Below are 18417 nucleotides of genomic sequence, written 5' to 3'. Positions count from 1 at the left end.
ATACATTATGTTAATTTATTGAATTTAAATTAAAAAAAAGTGTTTTCTGATTTGCCTTCCCCCCATGTTCATCTGTTTTGTTTCTTAAATTCCACATGAGTGAAATCATATGGTATTTGTCTTTCTCTGACTTATTTCACTTAGCATAATACTCCCTAGCTCTATCCATGTCTTTGTAAATGGCGAGATTTCATTCTTTTTTATGACTGAATAATATTCCATTATATATATAACACATCTTCTTTACCAATTCATTAGTTGATAGACATTTGGGCTGTTCCCATAATTTGGCTATTGTTGATAGTACTGCTATAAACATTGGGATGCATGTATCCCTTTGAATTAGTATTTTTGTATTCTTTGGGTGAATACCTAGTAGTGTAATTTCTGGGTTGTAGGGTAGTTCTATTTTTAGCTTTTTGAGGAGCCTCCATACTGTTTTCCAGAGTGGCTGTACCAGTTTGCATTCCCACCAACAGTGCAAGACGGTTCCCCTTTCTCTGCATCCTCGTCAACACTTGTTTCTTGTGTTGTTTATTTCAGCCATTCTGACAGGTATTTTTTGGCACTTTAGTTGTGAAAGAGACTACCCTATAATCCCAGAAACCACATCCTTTATGCTTAGTCCCTAGATGAAATAAGGTTAAACTTTTGGTAAAAAATTAAAACAATATGTTAAATTAGAGGAGCTAAAAAAAAAGGGGGTTTTAATGTGCAGATAAAAATTATTAGAATCGGGGCACCTGGGTGGCTCAGTCGGTTGCGCATCTGGCTCTTGGTTTTGGCTCAGGTCATGATCTCATGGGTTGTGGGATAGAGCCCTGCATCGGGGTCCATGCTCAGTGGGAGTCAGCTTGGAAGATTTTCTCCCTCTGCCCCTACCCCTCACTCTCTCTCTAAGATGAATAAATAAATCTTTAAAAAATGACTAGAATCATTAATAATTCCTAAATAATTGAACCTGCAAAGGAGAAATAGGTTGTAGTATTTGGATAGAAATGTGGTCAAATTCTAAACATAAAATGTTTTAATACAATGCCCAATTCAGTCACTCTTTTGTGTGCAAATAGCAAACAGCTCCTAAAATTATTTGCTATGTCAGATTACCTGAATTTTCAACAAATACCTGTATGGGTTCTATTTTACCTTCAAGCCAGATAATTTAATACAAAATATATAACTTGCTTTGCAAAGGCTTATAGCTGAGTTACAACGAAATAGACATTGCTCTGTCATGTCAGCTGCTGACTCTTTTGTTCAGCCATTCAACATTTACCTAATGCCTTCAGTATTTTATTTTTTTAAAATTTTAAAAAAGATTTTATTTATTTATTTGAGAGAGAGAGAGAGAGCATGAATGAGGTGGAGGGGCAGAGGGAGAGGGAGAAGCAGATTCCCTGCTGAGCAGGAAGCCCAATGCGGGGCTGAATCCCAGGACCCTGGGATCATGACCTGAGCTGAAGGCAGACCCTTAACGGACTGAGCCCCCCAGGCTCCCCACCTTCAGTATTTTAGACACTGTAGTAGGTATTAGAAATATAATAATGAACAAAAACTTGGTACTTCATGTCAAAAAGCTTTCAGCCTCTAGGGGAGCAAGTTAAACCGACAACCTCAATTTTATGGAAGCATAAGGCAGTATTGTATGAGCTCAGACAGGAGGGGTGAGTCAGAGGGATTCAAAGAAGGGAAGAAGGGGCTGGGGAGTTGAGAAGTTTCTGGATGGGTTAGCAGTTTCTTCCAAGACATGAAGATGAAGTGTGACACATTCTGGGAAGTGTAGGTAGTTGACAGTGACTGAGGGAGCTGAGGAGCTTGTGAGAGAATCGTGCCCTCGCTGATACCACATGCCCTACAATGGGAAAAACTTCTCTGTCAGACACTCTGAGGCTTCTGGCCTCTGTTCTTCCCCAGCAGTATCCTCTGTTCAGCATGTCCTCACAAGTACTGCACATGAAATAATTAAACAAATTTACTGCAAGTTTCTGTATGTAAGCTATGAGAATAGACGCTAATGACAAGCATAGCTTTTGTGACTTGCTCCAGACACCATTAGGCCAGGATGCATCACTGCCAGGCATCTCTCATCGCTGCCATTTAATCTAGAAGGTCTCTTAAGTTCTGAATTCTGCAGTTAGGGTCTTTCCAGAATTTTTGCAACTATGAACTAGCCTACAACAGTTGTTTTTAAAAGAATAATAAGGATAATCCATGCTCGTGGTAAATTAAAACATTACTGACAAGTATAAAGTGGCAAGTACAAGACTTACCCCAACTGCAAACTTTTGACCTTGATTCACCAAAGCTTTCACTTACGGGTTTTCTGTGCCTTTCCAGAAAGTTTCTATACTGATTTAAGCATGCTTCTGTACGTATGTGTGTGCCTCATTTTTTAATAGTTGCAACAGCATCAGGGTGCCTGGGTGGCTCAGTCGGTTGAGCAGCCAACTCTTGGTTTTAGCTCAGGTTGTGATCTCAGGGTTGTGGGATCACTCTCCTCACCAGGCTTCATGCCCAGCAGGGAGTCTGCTTGAGATTCTCTCCTTCTCCCTCTGCCCCTCCCCCCTCCCCCACTCTCTCTCTCTCTTAAATAAATAAATAAATCTTAAAAAAAATAATTACAAGAGTATTTCACTGTTTGGAAGTACTGTAATTCTGGACCAATTAATGGACTTTAAGGAACTTTTCAGATTTTTCATTACAAACAGTGTTGATACGAGCACAGTTCAAAAGAAATAATAATCTAACAAGAACTCAAAAATATGTTAAGAATTTCTTTTGGAGTTTTGTTAGGGGGGCATGAGGAAGCATTTTTTATTCTCCAAATGAATGTGAAAACAACTTCCCTGGGGCACTGTTTCCTTTGCCAATGGTCTGGATTGATATGGCCACCTGATATTGAGTTGGCAGATGACCCCCTCAGTCCTTTGTCAATGATGTGAGTGACTTACAATATATTGAGCCCTGTTTTGTAGCATTTGCTGATTTCTGTCTTATAGTTACTTCTACCATGGTTGATGTTAAGCTACCAACATGATGTCAACGAATGTGCAATTGGGAAGAGCTAGCCAGTGGCACACCGTTATATATTAATTCCATAATATCAAGAGCATAGATAAGGGGAAAATGCAGTAAAATAATTAGGAAGTGATCAATTTTGAGTATCTATTGGTCTTGTTTTTAATGCAAATTATTTAATTTTAAGTAAAAATTAAAATTGTAGATTTAATGTAATTTTTAAAAATTGCTATGTTTAACTCAAAATTTAACAATTGGCTTTTGATGCCAGCCCAGCAGATACAGAAATATTTTATGTTGATTTTCAAAAGCTTTCCAAACTGCAATTTTTAAAATATGATTTACTCTTGAAGAAAACAGAAAGTGTTTAGCACTTACCTAGAAGATGAGGCAGTGGAGGCAATGTAGGTAACTTAATGAGCCCCAAAAGTTTACCTCCAATGATGGCACAATAGAATAGGATTATAATTCCAAATAGGTTTCCTCTAGGAAGACATTCACTGCCAGTAATTGACCAAACTACAGCCCAGAGAAGAACCACCATGGTAACTGAAATAAACCAGGAAAACTAGTTTCTACCAGTAACTTGTCATATGCAGGTTTTGGTATAATGTAAAAATTTTAAAAATGTTGAACATACATACAAATATTTATAACTATGTGTAAATTTTAAAGAACATCAGTAATATGAACAACTGGGTAATTACCAACCATCTTAAAAAGTAGGCTATTACCAGTGTCTTTGGATCCACCTATGGCCCCTCCTAATCCCATCCTCCATCTCCTTTTACACTACCAGAAAGAACTACAATCTTGAATTTTTTTTTTACCATTCCCCTATTTTTCTTTATAATTTTACCATAAATATTCACTAGTTAATAAAAAGAGTAACATTGGCTATCTTTACTCTCTTCATAGGAGAATGCTTGAACAATCGCATTCCAGTATTTTCAGTTCTGTCTTGAAGTAAACACTGTTATTGTTTCTTTTCTATAGTCAATGTTTGTTTAGAATTATCCACATACTCATCTATTTTCTATTTTGATCATTATTTGTTATGGCAACTCAACCCTTTAATCTGGGACAATTACTTTGTTGCCTAAAGAATTTCCTTTAACAGAGGCATTTCTATTAGGATGTGAATATGTTTCTTTGAAAAGCTTGTGTTGTACTAAATTGTACGCTGAAAATACAAAGACTCCTGTGAAAACAGTTGGGCAGACCACTCAAAACTCAGAACTTGTGACCAAAGTACTGACAAAAACCGTAATAATCCTAATAAAAGTACCAGCGCAATTAAATCTCCACTGACATTTGCATCTCACGGTCTCTTTTTTGTGGACTTAATCCCTGGAACCACACTTACTACCTCAACATGTAGAATCCTGAAAGCATTTGCTTTCAATAGAAAGCAGTTCCATCTAAATCTGATCCAGATTATAGTTTTCTCCATCAATCAAATATTTGTTGTTGTTTTAACTGAGGGAAAAGTGTTGGCAGCTACCTTATCTGTACTGTTGGCTTCTACATCCACATGTGGTTTCATTAGATAGCTTAATGGTGTAGAAAGCTGAGAAGTCTTTGAAGCCCCTCAGCCAGCAACTACCTGCCTGAAGGAGTTCAGCTTTTTAAAAAGTCCTCATTTTAGTAAGGCTTTATCTTTAATTGTAAGAAACCATATACCTGGTCTTCTTTTTCTGTTTTTGTTTTTCAGTGCATTTTGCATTCACTCGCTATTGCTTGATGATGCAAAATATAAATGTGGCAGGAAAAATTATGTACAAATGCAAACTTTCATATAACACTGACACAATTCCTTATTTACCATCATATATGAACTATTTCATGGTACAGAAACACTGTGGAAGAGCATACTATATTTCTCATGAAGATCTGTTGGTAGTAAATTCTTAGTTTTATTTATCTGGAATTACCTTTATTCTCATTCTTAAAAGATAGTTTTCCAGGGTATATACACTTCTAGGCTGAGAGTTACTTTCTTCCAGTTCCTTGAAAATACTATTCCTTGGCTTTCTGGCTTTCATTATTGTTTTTAAGTCTCTTTTAGGGAAATCTTATTCTTTGGCTGTTTTCAAGATCTTTACTTTTTCTTTGGTTTTCTGCAATTTAAGTGTGATATGTTCAGTACTTATGTTTAATTTCAGTATGGCTTCCTTTTAGTCTGTTTAGGATTTATATTTTCCATCAATTCCGGAACATCCCTTCTTTATTTCTTCAAATATTTCCTCTTCGCCATTCTTCCTGTTCTCTTTTGCTGGAACTGTGATTAAATAATTAAACAGCCACAGTCCCTTCTCCATTTGCCTAACCCCAGTTTTCATACTGTCCATATTTTTTCCGTGTGTACTGCCTTGTAATCTCTTCAGATCTATTTGCTAGATTATCAATCTTCTTTTCACTTAATCTGTTGCCTAATCTACTGAGTTTTAAATTTCAATTACTGTACTATGTCTTTCATTTCTAGAGTTCAATTTGGTGCTTATTAAAATCTATTCATATTTATAAACAGTTACTTGTTTTATATTTCCTACCTCCTCTTTAACTTCATAGATTTTGAGAATATTTTTTATTTTATTTTCTGATAATGCAAATTTTTGAAGTCTGTTTCCTTGTGCTTGTTGTGATTTTTGCTTTTGTTTGTTTGGTTTTGGGTTTTTGGGCAACAGTGAACTCTTTTCTGAAACTTTATCTTTGGGAATTGTTGGAGGTGAATGTGAGTTTTCCCAGATAGGATCTGAATTTGCTCCTACCATGTGCTTAGAATCTTAACAATCTGGGACACATTTTTAGTGGAAACTCTTCCTTCTTCCAGGAACACTACAGAATAGACAGATAAGGTTTTGTTGCAGTCTCCCTCTGCAGGGCAAGTTTATCTCAAATTCACCATCACATTGGGTTCCAGTTTCCCAGTGTGGGTGACGAAGAATGATGTCTCCTATGAAATTTCTCCCAACCTGGGCAGACTCAAGCACAGCCTCCTATATTCTCATGGTTCTCAAAATGAATCTCAAGTTCACTGGCATTTTACAGAAGCCTCCAGAGTGAAAGCCAGCTTGAGTGCTTATTTATTTCTCCAAGTCATACTGTTTTTGGTGTCTGACAAGTTCCTGTTTTCTTGACAGATAACAGTTACATTTAAAAAGACTTAAAATATTGTTTTCAGATGTTTTCATTGACATAAGTGATAGAATTGTTCATTGAGTCTCATCTACCATATTGCTGGAGATCAAATCCAATGTCCCATTTTTTAACCCTCACAGAATTATTACAGATTTTGTAGACTGTGATGCTATTACAATGAAATAACTAAAGAGCCTTCTGTATTTTCCATTTGGGTATAGGAACTGAAATTTCTATGTAGTATGGGAGGTGCAATGGGAAAGCAGGAATTGCCAGATACTAAATTTTACCTTATCAAAGTATAAAACCAGTTTTGTACTAAATTTAGAAGGTAGAATTAATTTTTCCACTTCAAGACCACTTTTCTTTTAAACCTCTAGCGTTTCTTTCCTTTCTCATATTCAAAATGCAGTTCTAAATATATAGTAAATGTACATTTACAAGGTTTATCTAATCACATTTAATTCAGTTAATAACTTACTTCTCATTTATGATTTTGGAAAAATCATATTTTCACATGTGAGATCTACTTCTTAAGAAAAATACTTAAGTACACTGACGGGACACAGGAAGGACTACAGGGAAAAAAAAGAGCAGTCTTGTAAGCCTCCAAAACAGAGGCACAGGAAAACAAGTAAGAGGTGTTTATATATCATGAGTTCCCAATTCTCAGGCAGCTTTATGGACAATGATCATAGAATTAAAAAAAATGAGTCTCCAAATCACATTCATTTATACCCTTTCCTTAATGCAATCCCTATCTGTTTTTACTATAAATATTTTAAATAGATATGTGCCATGATTTGAATGGTGAAAGTTTAAAAAAATAATAAAAAGGACAGAATAGGTATTAAATTATCGGTTGCCTTAACAACTGGTGTATATTTTGGAACTTAGCTAATTTCATTAAAAACATGTGTAGAGCCTAGAATATATCATATTATACTTGGCTTCCATTGTCCAAGTTGAGAATGGTAAAAATGTCTTTCAGAGCTCACAAATGAAGTATAACAATAAAGAAGCGAGTCTGATTTTTTTAGTAAACACAAGTTTTAGATCAAATGTGTTATATTCTTCAACATATTTATTTGGGAAGCCATATATATACTCCAGTGGTGCTGTCATTCCTCAACATAATTTTTGAAATTGTATTTAATTTTGCCTTTATAGATAATTTTCAAACCCCTTCTCCTTTTTCCTGCTATACCACATATCTTCCAATGTACAAAATTAATACACTCACACACAGACACACACACACACACACACACACACACTTCCTTTTTGAACAAAAAACAGCATTACTGAATCTGAACATCATCTGTTCATCAAATTGATATCATAATAATGTTTGTCTGCCTCCAAAAACCAAATCCATTCCTCAAAGACAATATTTGAAATAGTGCTGAGATAAACTCCCTAAGAAAAATCCCCCAAATATTTTAGGTAATAGTAGCTGTACTGGAATAAGTTGAATTGGAAATCAGGATCCTTACTTATAAAATGATAGATTCATTTGAAAGTATAAATTAAGCTGTGTTTGTTCAAACATTAGTTGCATTATTTAATAATAATTAAAACCAATATTTATGTAGTGCTTTTCTGTTTACAAGTGATTTCTCAATCATTTTTCTCATTGGAGTCCTAATGTAATCCTATGAAACTACTCAGATACAAAAAAGGAAAATATCCTTGATCTCTGCTCTTTTCCTCTCCCTGCTTGCTGGAATGGTAGTGGCAACAGCCTTGTGTTGAAGATGGTAGAACCCGTCTGCATGGGCCCCTCAATGACTTGTGGAGCAGAGCCATCTACAAAGTGAATTGTTCACCCAGTAGTTCTTATGTGTGAGAGAAGTAAACTTTTTTCTGTCCTTTAAACCATATTATTTTGGAATCTCTCATTATAACAATGTTATCTTTTACCCTCTCTTTTTGAATTAATTTTTACCAATTACATACCATTTGTTATTCCTCTATCCAGTAAACCATGTGGAGGACAAGAAAATGTTCGTCTCAGTCTTTGCAAATTATTTGATTCAGTTGGTATTTTTTGTAGCTTTTTTTCACTGCTATTCAGGAGGTTACTTCCTTCTGTTGGTTCTTTGGCATCTGTTGCTTTGGAGCTCATAACTGTTTCTTCCTGTGTTTAAAACAATTTAAGAACCCTTAAAACTGTATATTTGCTGTACATTTTTATAGTTACTGAGCCATCACATCACAGATCAAATTTCCATTACTAGAATCAAGGCTAACACTTTACAGTGGAAATGCACAGCTATATTAGTAACTAATGAGTAAATGCTTGGAACAAGAACTATGTTAGGAGTATTTACCATTAAGTCCCTATTGGTAACATTATAAATGCTTGAGTCACATAGTATTCCATTTTGTTTTGTAGTACTGGGTTTAAAATCAGCCTATTTAAGATATTATTCAAGGCAATAGTTGGTAAATATATCAAAATGGGCCAGAAAAAGAGAACTACTTGTGGTGAAAACAAATTCAGATTCATTCATCTACTTGAATTTAAGCAATAAAAAGAGAGAGGGGGTAAAAACCAGAACCATCCCAGGGGTTAGGCTGGGAACACAAAGCATTTCACAAGCTCTCTATTTTTCCAGCCTCATGTGGGTCTAGCTGCTAAATGACTACCAGGAAAACTGGTAGTCACACATACCGTATGAGTTTGGGGATTAAGAATGGGGAGAATTGTTAACTGAGTGATGGACAATGAAGAGAATACAATTGTATCATATATTTGGAAATATACAGTCCCTTCCTTAAGGAAATGGTTGGAATATTCTAAATTTGGTCATAGGTTTACCTGTGTTTCTTGATATGTAGAAGCTGCATGATCCATTCCTGTGGATGGTTCCAAATCTTCACGTTCAATTACTTTATCTTCATCCCCCATGATTTATAACTAGAAATAAGATGATACAGGAAGGAGGAATGGGATCTGTTCTGAAGGAGAAATAGTATAGATATAGAACAAGTTGGAAATTCACATGAATGAATTAAGCAGCAGTTTGAGCAATTTAAATGAGTGAATTGCACTTATTTTTTCCCTTAGAATTCTGAATGTCTAAAATACTTTAAATTGGATTATTCTTAACTTTCTTTTAAAAATTTTTTAATTTATTTGTCTGTCAGAGAGAGAGAGTGTGAGCGAGTGCACAAGCAGGGGGAGCGGCAGGCAGAGGGAGAAGCAGGCTTCCCACTGAGCTAGGAGGCCGGACTGGGAACTCGTCCAGGACCCTGGAATCATGACCTGAGCCGAAGGCAGATGTTCAACTGACTGAGCTACCCAGGAGTCCCTATTCTTAACTTTCAATTGCTAATCTTTTCTTTGATTTACAATATATTGTATTGTATTCTTATTTATCTATACTTACAATGTAGTGTATCTAATTCTCATTTACCTTTACCTCTCTTGAAAAAGGCCTTGTTAATATTTTTATATTTCTTTCCCACCCTGTTTTCTGAGTTATTCTTCAAATATTCCAAGCAATATTACTGTTAAATTGTTCTCTCTAATGAGCCAACTTGATGAAACAGGAAAGCTCCAGGCAATTTTTCAATGTTGAAATGAGTCACTGAAGAGAAATCTATGGATTCCATCATTTTCAGAGAAACTAGAATCACTAATTCCTGCCTGGTTCATATTTCTAAGTTAAAGTGAAAATAATACAACATTGATTGAATAGTTACAATGTCTTAGACATCTACTCTCTTGATAGTCATTGTGGGTAATTTGAAGATTACTAAAACATATTTTTTGTTCTCTGTAGGCTGACAATATTCCAAGAAAAAATAAACTTACATGAAGTAACAAAAAAACTTGTAGGACAGACCTATAGGTTGACTCCATAAACAACTACTTCAATCTCTTTGCCCTTGGCTTCCCATGCTATAGGCTGAAAAGCCAAAAACTCCAATTCCTATTCATTTTGGCAGCTCTAGGTGGCCATGTGTCACAGGTCTGTGTAATGAGATATAAGTGAGAGTCCCTGGGGAGGGCTTTCATTCCCAGACAATAAGGCAAAGCTTTCTGAGGATCATACTCCTTACTCTTTGTCCTCTAACATTTCTCTTTCTCCTCCCTAGAATGTAGATACACCATTTGGAAGGCCAGTGGCATCTCTCAACCATGAGAATAAAAAGCCCTTTACTAAGGGGAATAATTAAGATAGGAGGAGCTGGTTCCTTGACAATATCCCTGAATTGCTCCCTCAATCTTGGATGCCAACCTTTGAAGTAATTGTTGAAACCACTGTTAGTCAAGTATTCTTGTTACTAGTAATCAAACTTATTCCTAATGCAACAAGTATGATGATACTTTAATGGAGGCATGAACTATACACCCTGGTAGGAGCAAAGAGAAAATTATGTGGGAGAAGGGATAATCTAATTCAACACATTTGCATACCTAATATGTGCCACACACTATACTAGGCCATAAAGACAAGGATTAATCAGACAGGACCCCTGCCTCAAGGAATCATTTTCTGTTTAACAAAGTGCCAAGATGTTTGCATTTAATATTCCAAAGAAAATTATATCCTTTCCATCACTACCACCATCATTATCACTACCACCACTATTTTTCTTTCTTAAAAAATACAATGTTGGCCAGAGTGGCATCTCAAAAAACCTCATGTACATAAAATGATATAGTATGTATATATGTAGATATGATTTTTAAAATTTATAAACTCATTCCAAAATTTAGACTCATGAGAAAGAATGGCATTTTGACAGGAAAAATATTGGGTTCAGAGAACCCTTGTCTTAAAGGTATGGAGGTATGGAAGCCAGTGGGATGTAAGGGGAAACTTTGTTGAAGCATGCGGTGGGAGGCTGAAGGCAATGGAAATGAGGCTGGAGAGTTAGGATATCATGTTCCAAATCATGGCACTTGGCTTTCACCCTGTGTAGAGAATGACCCCCTCATATAGTAAGTGGTGATGTCTGCTGGGTCTGGAGTTGAACAAAGCTGGGTCTGTAGTCTAGTCCCATCATATACCAAAATTCTTAGCCTCCTTGTAACTAATTCCTTATCTATAAAATGGATATAAGAGTGGTTCCAACCATGCACATGGTAAACATTGAATAGTGGTGGTTATGAGTCACTCAAATCCTTCTCCCTAATACAAACCTCTATGATTCTTTTTGTTTTCCTTATTAAGTAGGACAAGGTTCCTCCCATCTTGAAGAATTTATGACTTAATCCCATTGATTTTCTTTGATAATGCCTTTTACCTCTTTCTTTCAAGGCTAACTTCTTGAGGTGGATGTAACACTCATCATTGTCATTTTTTCATCTGTCTCCTTAGTAGAATTACATAGGAACTCTTGGGCAGTGTCTAGAATCACCTCCTTTATTAAATTTCCCAAATCAGCCAATTCTGCCATTTATGAAGAATATTTTTATTTTTTTTATTTTTAATTTTTTAAAATTTTTATTTATTCATGAGAGACACAGAGAGAGAAAGAGAGGCAGAGGGAGAAGCAGGCTCCCAAGGAGCAGGGAGCCCGATGTGGGACTCGATCCCAGGACCCTAGGATTATGACCTGAGCCGAAGGCAGACGCTTAACCATCTGAGCCACCCAGGTGCCCTATGAAGAATATTTTTAAATAGCCAACAAGTATAAATGATTATTTTTAATAGACATAATCTATTGGCTAAAATGAAGCCTTAAGAATTTATTTTATTAGTTATTCTAAGTCTCTTCTAATGTAAACAATCAAAATTTGGCATGTTGCTCAGTATATGCTCTTTGTGGGAATTTACATAGTTTTTGCACTCCAAAAAAATTCCCTATTCTGTAATCTCCACCATGGACACCAAAGTACTTATTTGAGATCAGAGAGTTACTGCAGAGAGAAAAGGTAAAATAAAATACTAGTATTTTAGTAACCCCAGGAAAACAATTTACAACTGGCCAGTTCTGATTGTTTACTCTCTGCTATATTTCCATTTCTAAAAGAACACTTATATCACCTGTCTCACTTTAGAAACCCACTTAAATTTAGGAAAATGAAAAAAATGTAAGCTTTGTTTTAAAGCAACCATGTTCATGGCACATACTGTTCATAGTCATTGAGTCTTGAAATTACAATAGTGTATCCCCTACCAAGAAGACAGTTTTGTCAAAGAAATCAGAAAATATGCAAAAATGACCTTTTAAGGAGTCTAAGATATGTCATGAAATCCATTAAAAAGTAGAAAGTTTATACTCCTTACTTACAGAGAAGCTCTCAAGTACTCACTTAGGGCTCGCTAACTCTTACTTTGAAAACAATTCAAATGACTGCTCATCTGGTTTCCAAACCCTCAGAAGATAAGATGTTGTAAGTTAAAATGTAGGAAGAGATTGTGATAGAGGCAAATTGAGAGCAGCATGAGTGATACTTGACAGGAAAGAGATGGAAAGATAGCAATTTAAGGCAATAAAATGTGGGGATAAATATCTTTTCCATATTTGCAGTTTTGGCTTGCCAAGCATCTTTCTTCCTGACTTTTTGGTACCAGCAGACTAATTTTCTTTTCCCATCTCCTCTATTCTCCATCCATGTGGTTCATGTGAAACTCATGTCCTCCTCGCCTTCTCAATCCCCATGCTCTACCAATGCTCTGGAGATGAGGACAGGCCTGGCCAAAGAGGGAAATTCTTTCCCAGTCACACTGATTGTTTCAGGCATGAGCATGTGACCCATACCTGGCTAATAAGAGTCAGTTTTAAGGTGTTCCCTGGAACCATTGAGAAAGAGCTTTCTTTCCATTGGGGTTGCTAAGCCCAGACTCACTATTGAAAATCCTTGTGATGTACAGAAAAGCCTTCCAAAGAACAAAGTGACCACAGCCAAAGCAGATCCTTAATACGGAAGGAGAGAAAAGGAAAGCCTCAAATTAATAACCACATTGTTGATACACCTGGAAGCAGCTCCTTTTCAGTTATAGGTAAGCCAATAATTCCTTACCAGTTTGAGTTGGATTTCTGTCACTTGTCACCAAATGAAGTCTCAGTAAGAACCTTCATAGCTGAATTGCCCTGAAAGATCCCCTGTATAGTAACAGATGTTTAGGAAGATGATTTTACATCTTCAAGAAAATGAGAAGGAAAAAAAATGATGTGCTAATATTTTCTGTTTTTAGAGTCATTAAAGTATATAGTATGACTTAGAAATGTAGAGAGAATGTTTAAAAAAATGTGGTATTCAATAAAATATGTGTTAGTTATCCAGAAAGTTAATTTAAATGAAATGCTTCATTTTCAATATTGCTATTTAAATGAGACAATTGTTTTTTTCATTGTGTTCATGAAAGTTTTTTCAAATCTTTCATCCCAGTAAAGCTTCAAGAAAGCTGTTAAATTGAGATGCTTGGGTGTCTTGAATGGAAAAATAAAAAGTGGGGAAATATGGAGAAACTAGATGGTTTCCTAGTAATTAAGAATCACAGTTTAATGGAATAATAAAAGTTGGAAAGGCCTTTAGAAATTACCTGGTTCTATCTCTTTAATATTCACATGAGAAAACTAAAGCCTGGAGAAGCTAAATAACTATTTTCAATTAACACAGCCAGTATCAGCCAAGTCTCATAGTAAAACTGTGTAAAAATTTGTGAAATGAGAGAATTCTTTATATCTTTGATTTCATGTCATTTCTACCAAATCACTGCATTATACTTTTTTTTTTTAAAGATTTTATTTATTTATTTGAGAGAGAGAATGAGATAGAGAGCATGAGAGGGGGGAGGGTCGGAGAGAGAGGCAGACTCCCTGCCGAGCAGGGAGCCCGACGCGGGACTCGATCCCGGGACTCCAGGATCATGACCCGAGCCGAAGGCAGTCGCTTAACCAACTGAGCCACCCAGGCGCCCTATACTTTTATATTTTTTGCTGAAATCCACCATATTTGGCCATAATTAATTGTCAGTTTGAAAATACATTCCATAAGAAGTTTGGAAACACATCCTATAAGAAAATATTTTTATTTTCTATCTTGTATTATCTTTAGCTTTACTCTTTCCCATTGTTATGACTGTTACACAGTTTATTATAAACAAAAAAAAATTACTAATCCATTTAGGTTACACAACATTGGTGGCAAAATAAATGAAATAAGAACTTTTAATCTGTTCTCATGACAAATATTGTTTACATATTCTGAGTTATTAATTAATTGGTTAAGTGACAACTTGCCATTTAAATATGCCTTAAGATTCTAAGGCTTAAGGAGCTCTCCTTTTAAAAAAATTCAGTTAAACTAAGATGCTTTGAGAGACTTTTGTATCTAAAAAATGATACTGAGAAGTAGGAAGGCAAGAGCACATTATAGATAAATACTAAAAGTGCCAATAAACAGAACCAAGTTTTTTTTCTGCTTCTCAATCAAGATGGTGTGTTATTCAGACTGATACACAACAGTAAACCATATTAGAAAAAATTAATCTCACGTCAAATGGTGGAATTTTACAGATTCCATAATTCAGTAAATCATGTTCATTTAATCAAAGTCCTGTGACTCTAAATATAGATTTCAATAGAAGAATGTGGTTTGACCTAAGCCAAAGGATATGGCTGTTACGACTGTTGTGATTGCCTACTTGCTAGAAGGTTAGTAGCTCAAGGGTTTTCTAAAAACATATGCAAAGGTTGTTGGCCATTCAGGCCTCTCTTTAACATTCCCAGTATACAGAATTTCCTACAGAATTGATCTACATGCTTAGAAACCATATTGGCTTAATTTGAGCTTCATGTTGCAATAAGAGGGACATATGCCACCAAAATCATAGAACCGTGGACTTGAAAAGAACAGTCTCCTAAATCCTTCCTCTAAACTTGAGAGAAAATTGTAGATCAAGAATAACAGATCAAGAATATGAGCAATTATGTATATGCATGTGTATGTAAATAAATAGGAAAAGGCTGTTAATAGTAGTTGCCTTTGGGGAGGGAAATGAAATTAGAGTGGCTGGAATTCCATTTTTATTCTCTATATTTTTGCATTGTTAGGGTTTTTACAATAAGAAGATTTTCTTATGCAATTCAAAATACATTTTTAAAAAGTTATATAATTCTTAAAGATTTAGAGAAAAGAAAATGATAAGCTTTCCTCTGTAATAATATTTTTCAGAGAGAAAATCTGGTAATTTCATTTTAGATAACTTAATTCCACTGCTACAATTTAAGGTATTTTGTTTTTTGTTTTTGTGTTTTTCAAAGAAGATGGGGAAGTGCCTAACATTTTCTATAGCGGTTTTCAAATATTTTTTAAGCCCAAAGAAATCTTTCCTCAAATAAAACTCTATCCTGAAACCCAACATATGGGACCAATAAAGATGGAGCTGCAGGAGCCCTGTCCACTGACCCCTATTCCTCCTGGCAAGTGAAGCACATTTTGAAAACCTCACTTCTGTAAATATGCTTTCATATACAGAAAGATGTCTGTTAAATCAGCCTTCTCTTTTTCAGATTATTTTATTAATCTAAACGTTTAAAAGTGCTTTCTGTAATATTCCAGAGGAAATAAAAGAACTCTCAATTTGTGAACGTCCATAGGTTCTTGGTCAAGTAAAATATGCTTACTGCTATCAGCTAAATTACTGTTAATGAATCATTACACAGACAAAGTCTGGTAATTCTTGTTATTTTCTGTCTGAGCTGGGGACAGACCAACACTTAATGGGGTAATCTTAATGAGAATTTATATACATGGCTGGAGTACTGTATGTGTTATATTCATACATTTGAAAGAACATCTCCACGACTGTTCATTAAGTACTCTGTAATGATGACAATAAAAATTCCTACCTTTGATGTTTATCCACTCATATGTTGAAAGTGGAGGTTCTCCAGTCTGATATAAGTATGTCTTTGTAGAACATACAGAAACCTTCCAGTTTCTGGATTCTGCTAATCAACTCTGATCTAATGTTCATTCCCCAAAAGGATACCTAGCCAGCGGTGAGAAATTCAGGTCAAGTGAAGGGTGGGACTTAAAAGTTCCTTGTATTATTACTAAAATCACTAAGAATGTTTCCCCTGAACAAAACGATCTTATCTGAAAGTGTTAGGTGTGCCAACCACACGAGACCAAGTAATCAAAGGAAAACAATTGCTATTCTATTTGGTTAACTGATACAGTGATTTGGTTGAATCATTGTGAAGTAAAACACCATGTAATGAGATATGAATAAAAGGAACTTATTCCTAGGTAAGAAGGGGCCCAATACTTGCTTCTCTCCTTTCTAATTTCTCTCCCTATCAAGGACAAGTGCATTTAATTGAAAGTTTAAAATATTACCTCTAGGCCTACTGAAATCAGAAGTTCCAGAGAGTCAATCTCCCCAAGTGTGGCAACACAACCTATTACCTACTAAGAGCCATTACTCAGGTATGCCAGTGTGTACCTTCCCCACCCCTAGGGATAAATCATGCTTGGTCTTAATCAATCTCTGTAACACCATTCCTTTACGCCAGCTGTGGGTTTAGGGCTGAGCATGATTCACTTCTCGCCAATGAAATCTGTGGGCAAGGCTGTTGGGCTCCACTGATATGATCTTCCTTCCTCCAAAAAAAGAGGCAAAAACCTTCTCCTTTTTAAAAAAATTAATTTTATGTATGTATGTATGTATTTATTTATTTTTTCATCTCCTGTTTTTGTCTCTAAATGATGTGTATGTGTGTGTGGTAGGGGATGGAGCTGAGGATTGGGACTGTGTTTCTTGGAACTCTAGCAGCCATCATTTATCCATGAAGAAAAAGTCAAGATTAATTAGCTCATGGAAAGCAACCTAAAAACCTTGATATCACTGGGCTACTGAACAAACCCTGGATACACTGACCTCCAGACATCTTGTGTGAGAAAAGTAAACTTATACTTTCGAAGGCAATTTTGGCAGAATATCACGTTACCTGCCACCAAAAGCAGCCTAACCAATACAACAGGTGATTTTGATGCAGAGTCAGCTCGGAGAAGCTCTGATGAGCAGTAACGAAGAACCTTTGGCTTATAGTGCTTCCCTAGCTTCTTGACATGGTGCAAAATCTTCCTGGAGTATGAATAATCAGAGCACTGCCTCTGTATTGGTATTTCTCAAAGATATCCAGAAAATAATATTTTAGTGGCTAAAAAATCAATGCCAAGGTTTTTAGTGCCATTTTTTAGTCAATAGAATGTAAGGTTATATATTTTTCCTTCCCTATCCCTGAAGTTCGTTGTAATATTTGAATACCAAATAAAAACAAAGTTGAGCTTATAAACATTTGATTGTTTTTTGTTTGTTCATGAAGCAAATAAAACCACAACAAAACAGCACTACTATCACCGCCTGGGTTTCATTTTTTTGCTTTCTCTACTTGGTAAAATTCTACTAGTTATTCAAGATCTAACTCAAATGTCACTTTCTCAATTAGTATTTTCTAACTTTAAGTAGACTAACTCTGTCCCTCTTTTTGCTCTCTGAGGACTCATTCATTCATTCAGTCATTCAACAAACATCTATTAAGCTCTTGCCAGATTTTAGCCCTTGTTGTGAGGATTCAAAAATGAACAGTCTGAGGGATGAAAGGTACATCATAGGGAATATAGTCAATGGCATTGCAATAATGTTGTATGGTGACAGATGGTAGTGACAGATGATATTTGTGGATGAGCATAGCATAACATATAGTCTTTGTTATGTATATGTTGCACACCTGAAACTAATGTAACATTGTGTGTCAACTATCCTTCAATTAAAAAAAAAACACTAAAAAAAAAGTGAACAGTCTGACATGGTTCCCACACTCAAAGGTTGCAACCTAGTCAGAGAATGATATAGATCCTTCCTTGAACAACCATAATAAAGAATGATGAGTTTTGATATTAGGCACATGAGATAGCAACTCCATCCCTTCACAGTCAATGAAGTTCATTAGACTTTTACTGATTTTCTGTGGTGTGTAAAGCATAAGAGATACAAAGATTACTGAGATGTAGTCTCCTTCTTTAGGGAGGGAAGGAGACTGGTATGTTTCATCAAACCAGTTTCCTGTGCTGCCTGGGCACACAGTAGACATTTCCCAACCTCCCTTGTGGTGAGTCACTGAGGTGTGGCCAAGGCAATGTGAGCATAAGTAATGTATGCTACTTCTATTCCTTACCTATAAGAAACCTCCATGCAATACAACACATACCTTCTCTTTTCCTGTCCAATGCCTGGAAACTAAGAACTTTTAAGGTCTTATGGGATGACAAAGCCATAACAT

At 35.7% G+C, this 18417-nt stretch overlaps 1 protein-coding gene across 5 annotated transcripts in view; it reads right to left on the bottom strand.

The window, feature by feature from the left end:
* SLC9B2 (solute carrier family 9 member B2) overlaps window positions 1–9114 on the bottom strand; it is a 40493-nt gene extending 31379 nt beyond the window's left edge. For 3 of the 5 annotated variants that reach the window (XM_021680371.1, XM_044912659.1, XM_044912660.1), the window contains exons 1-3: window positions 8984–9114; window positions 8119–8299; window positions 3397–3567 (exon numbers count right to left, since the gene is read on the bottom strand). In XM_021680371.1, coding sequence (XP_021536046.1) covers window positions 3397–3567; window positions 8119–8299; window positions 8984–9073 — 442 coding nt within the window. In that variant the 5' untranslated portion in view covers window positions 9074–9114. The remainder of the gene's footprint in view (window positions 1–3396; window positions 3568–8118; window positions 8300–8983) is intronic. The other 2 variants (XM_044912658.1, XM_044912661.1) reach the window with 1 other exon arrangement.
* Window positions 9115–18417: the final 9303 nt, after the last annotated feature.

Source organism: Neomonachus schauinslandi, chromosome 2 (assembly GCF_002201575.2).
Source record: "Neomonachus schauinslandi chromosome 2, ASM220157v2, whole genome shotgun sequence".
Lineage (NCBI taxonomy): Eukaryota > Metazoa > Chordata > Mammalia > Carnivora > Phocidae > Neomonachus > Neomonachus schauinslandi.
The sequence above is the reverse complement of the archived record's forward strand: the minus strand, read 5'-3'. Positions and strand labels throughout refer to the sequence as shown.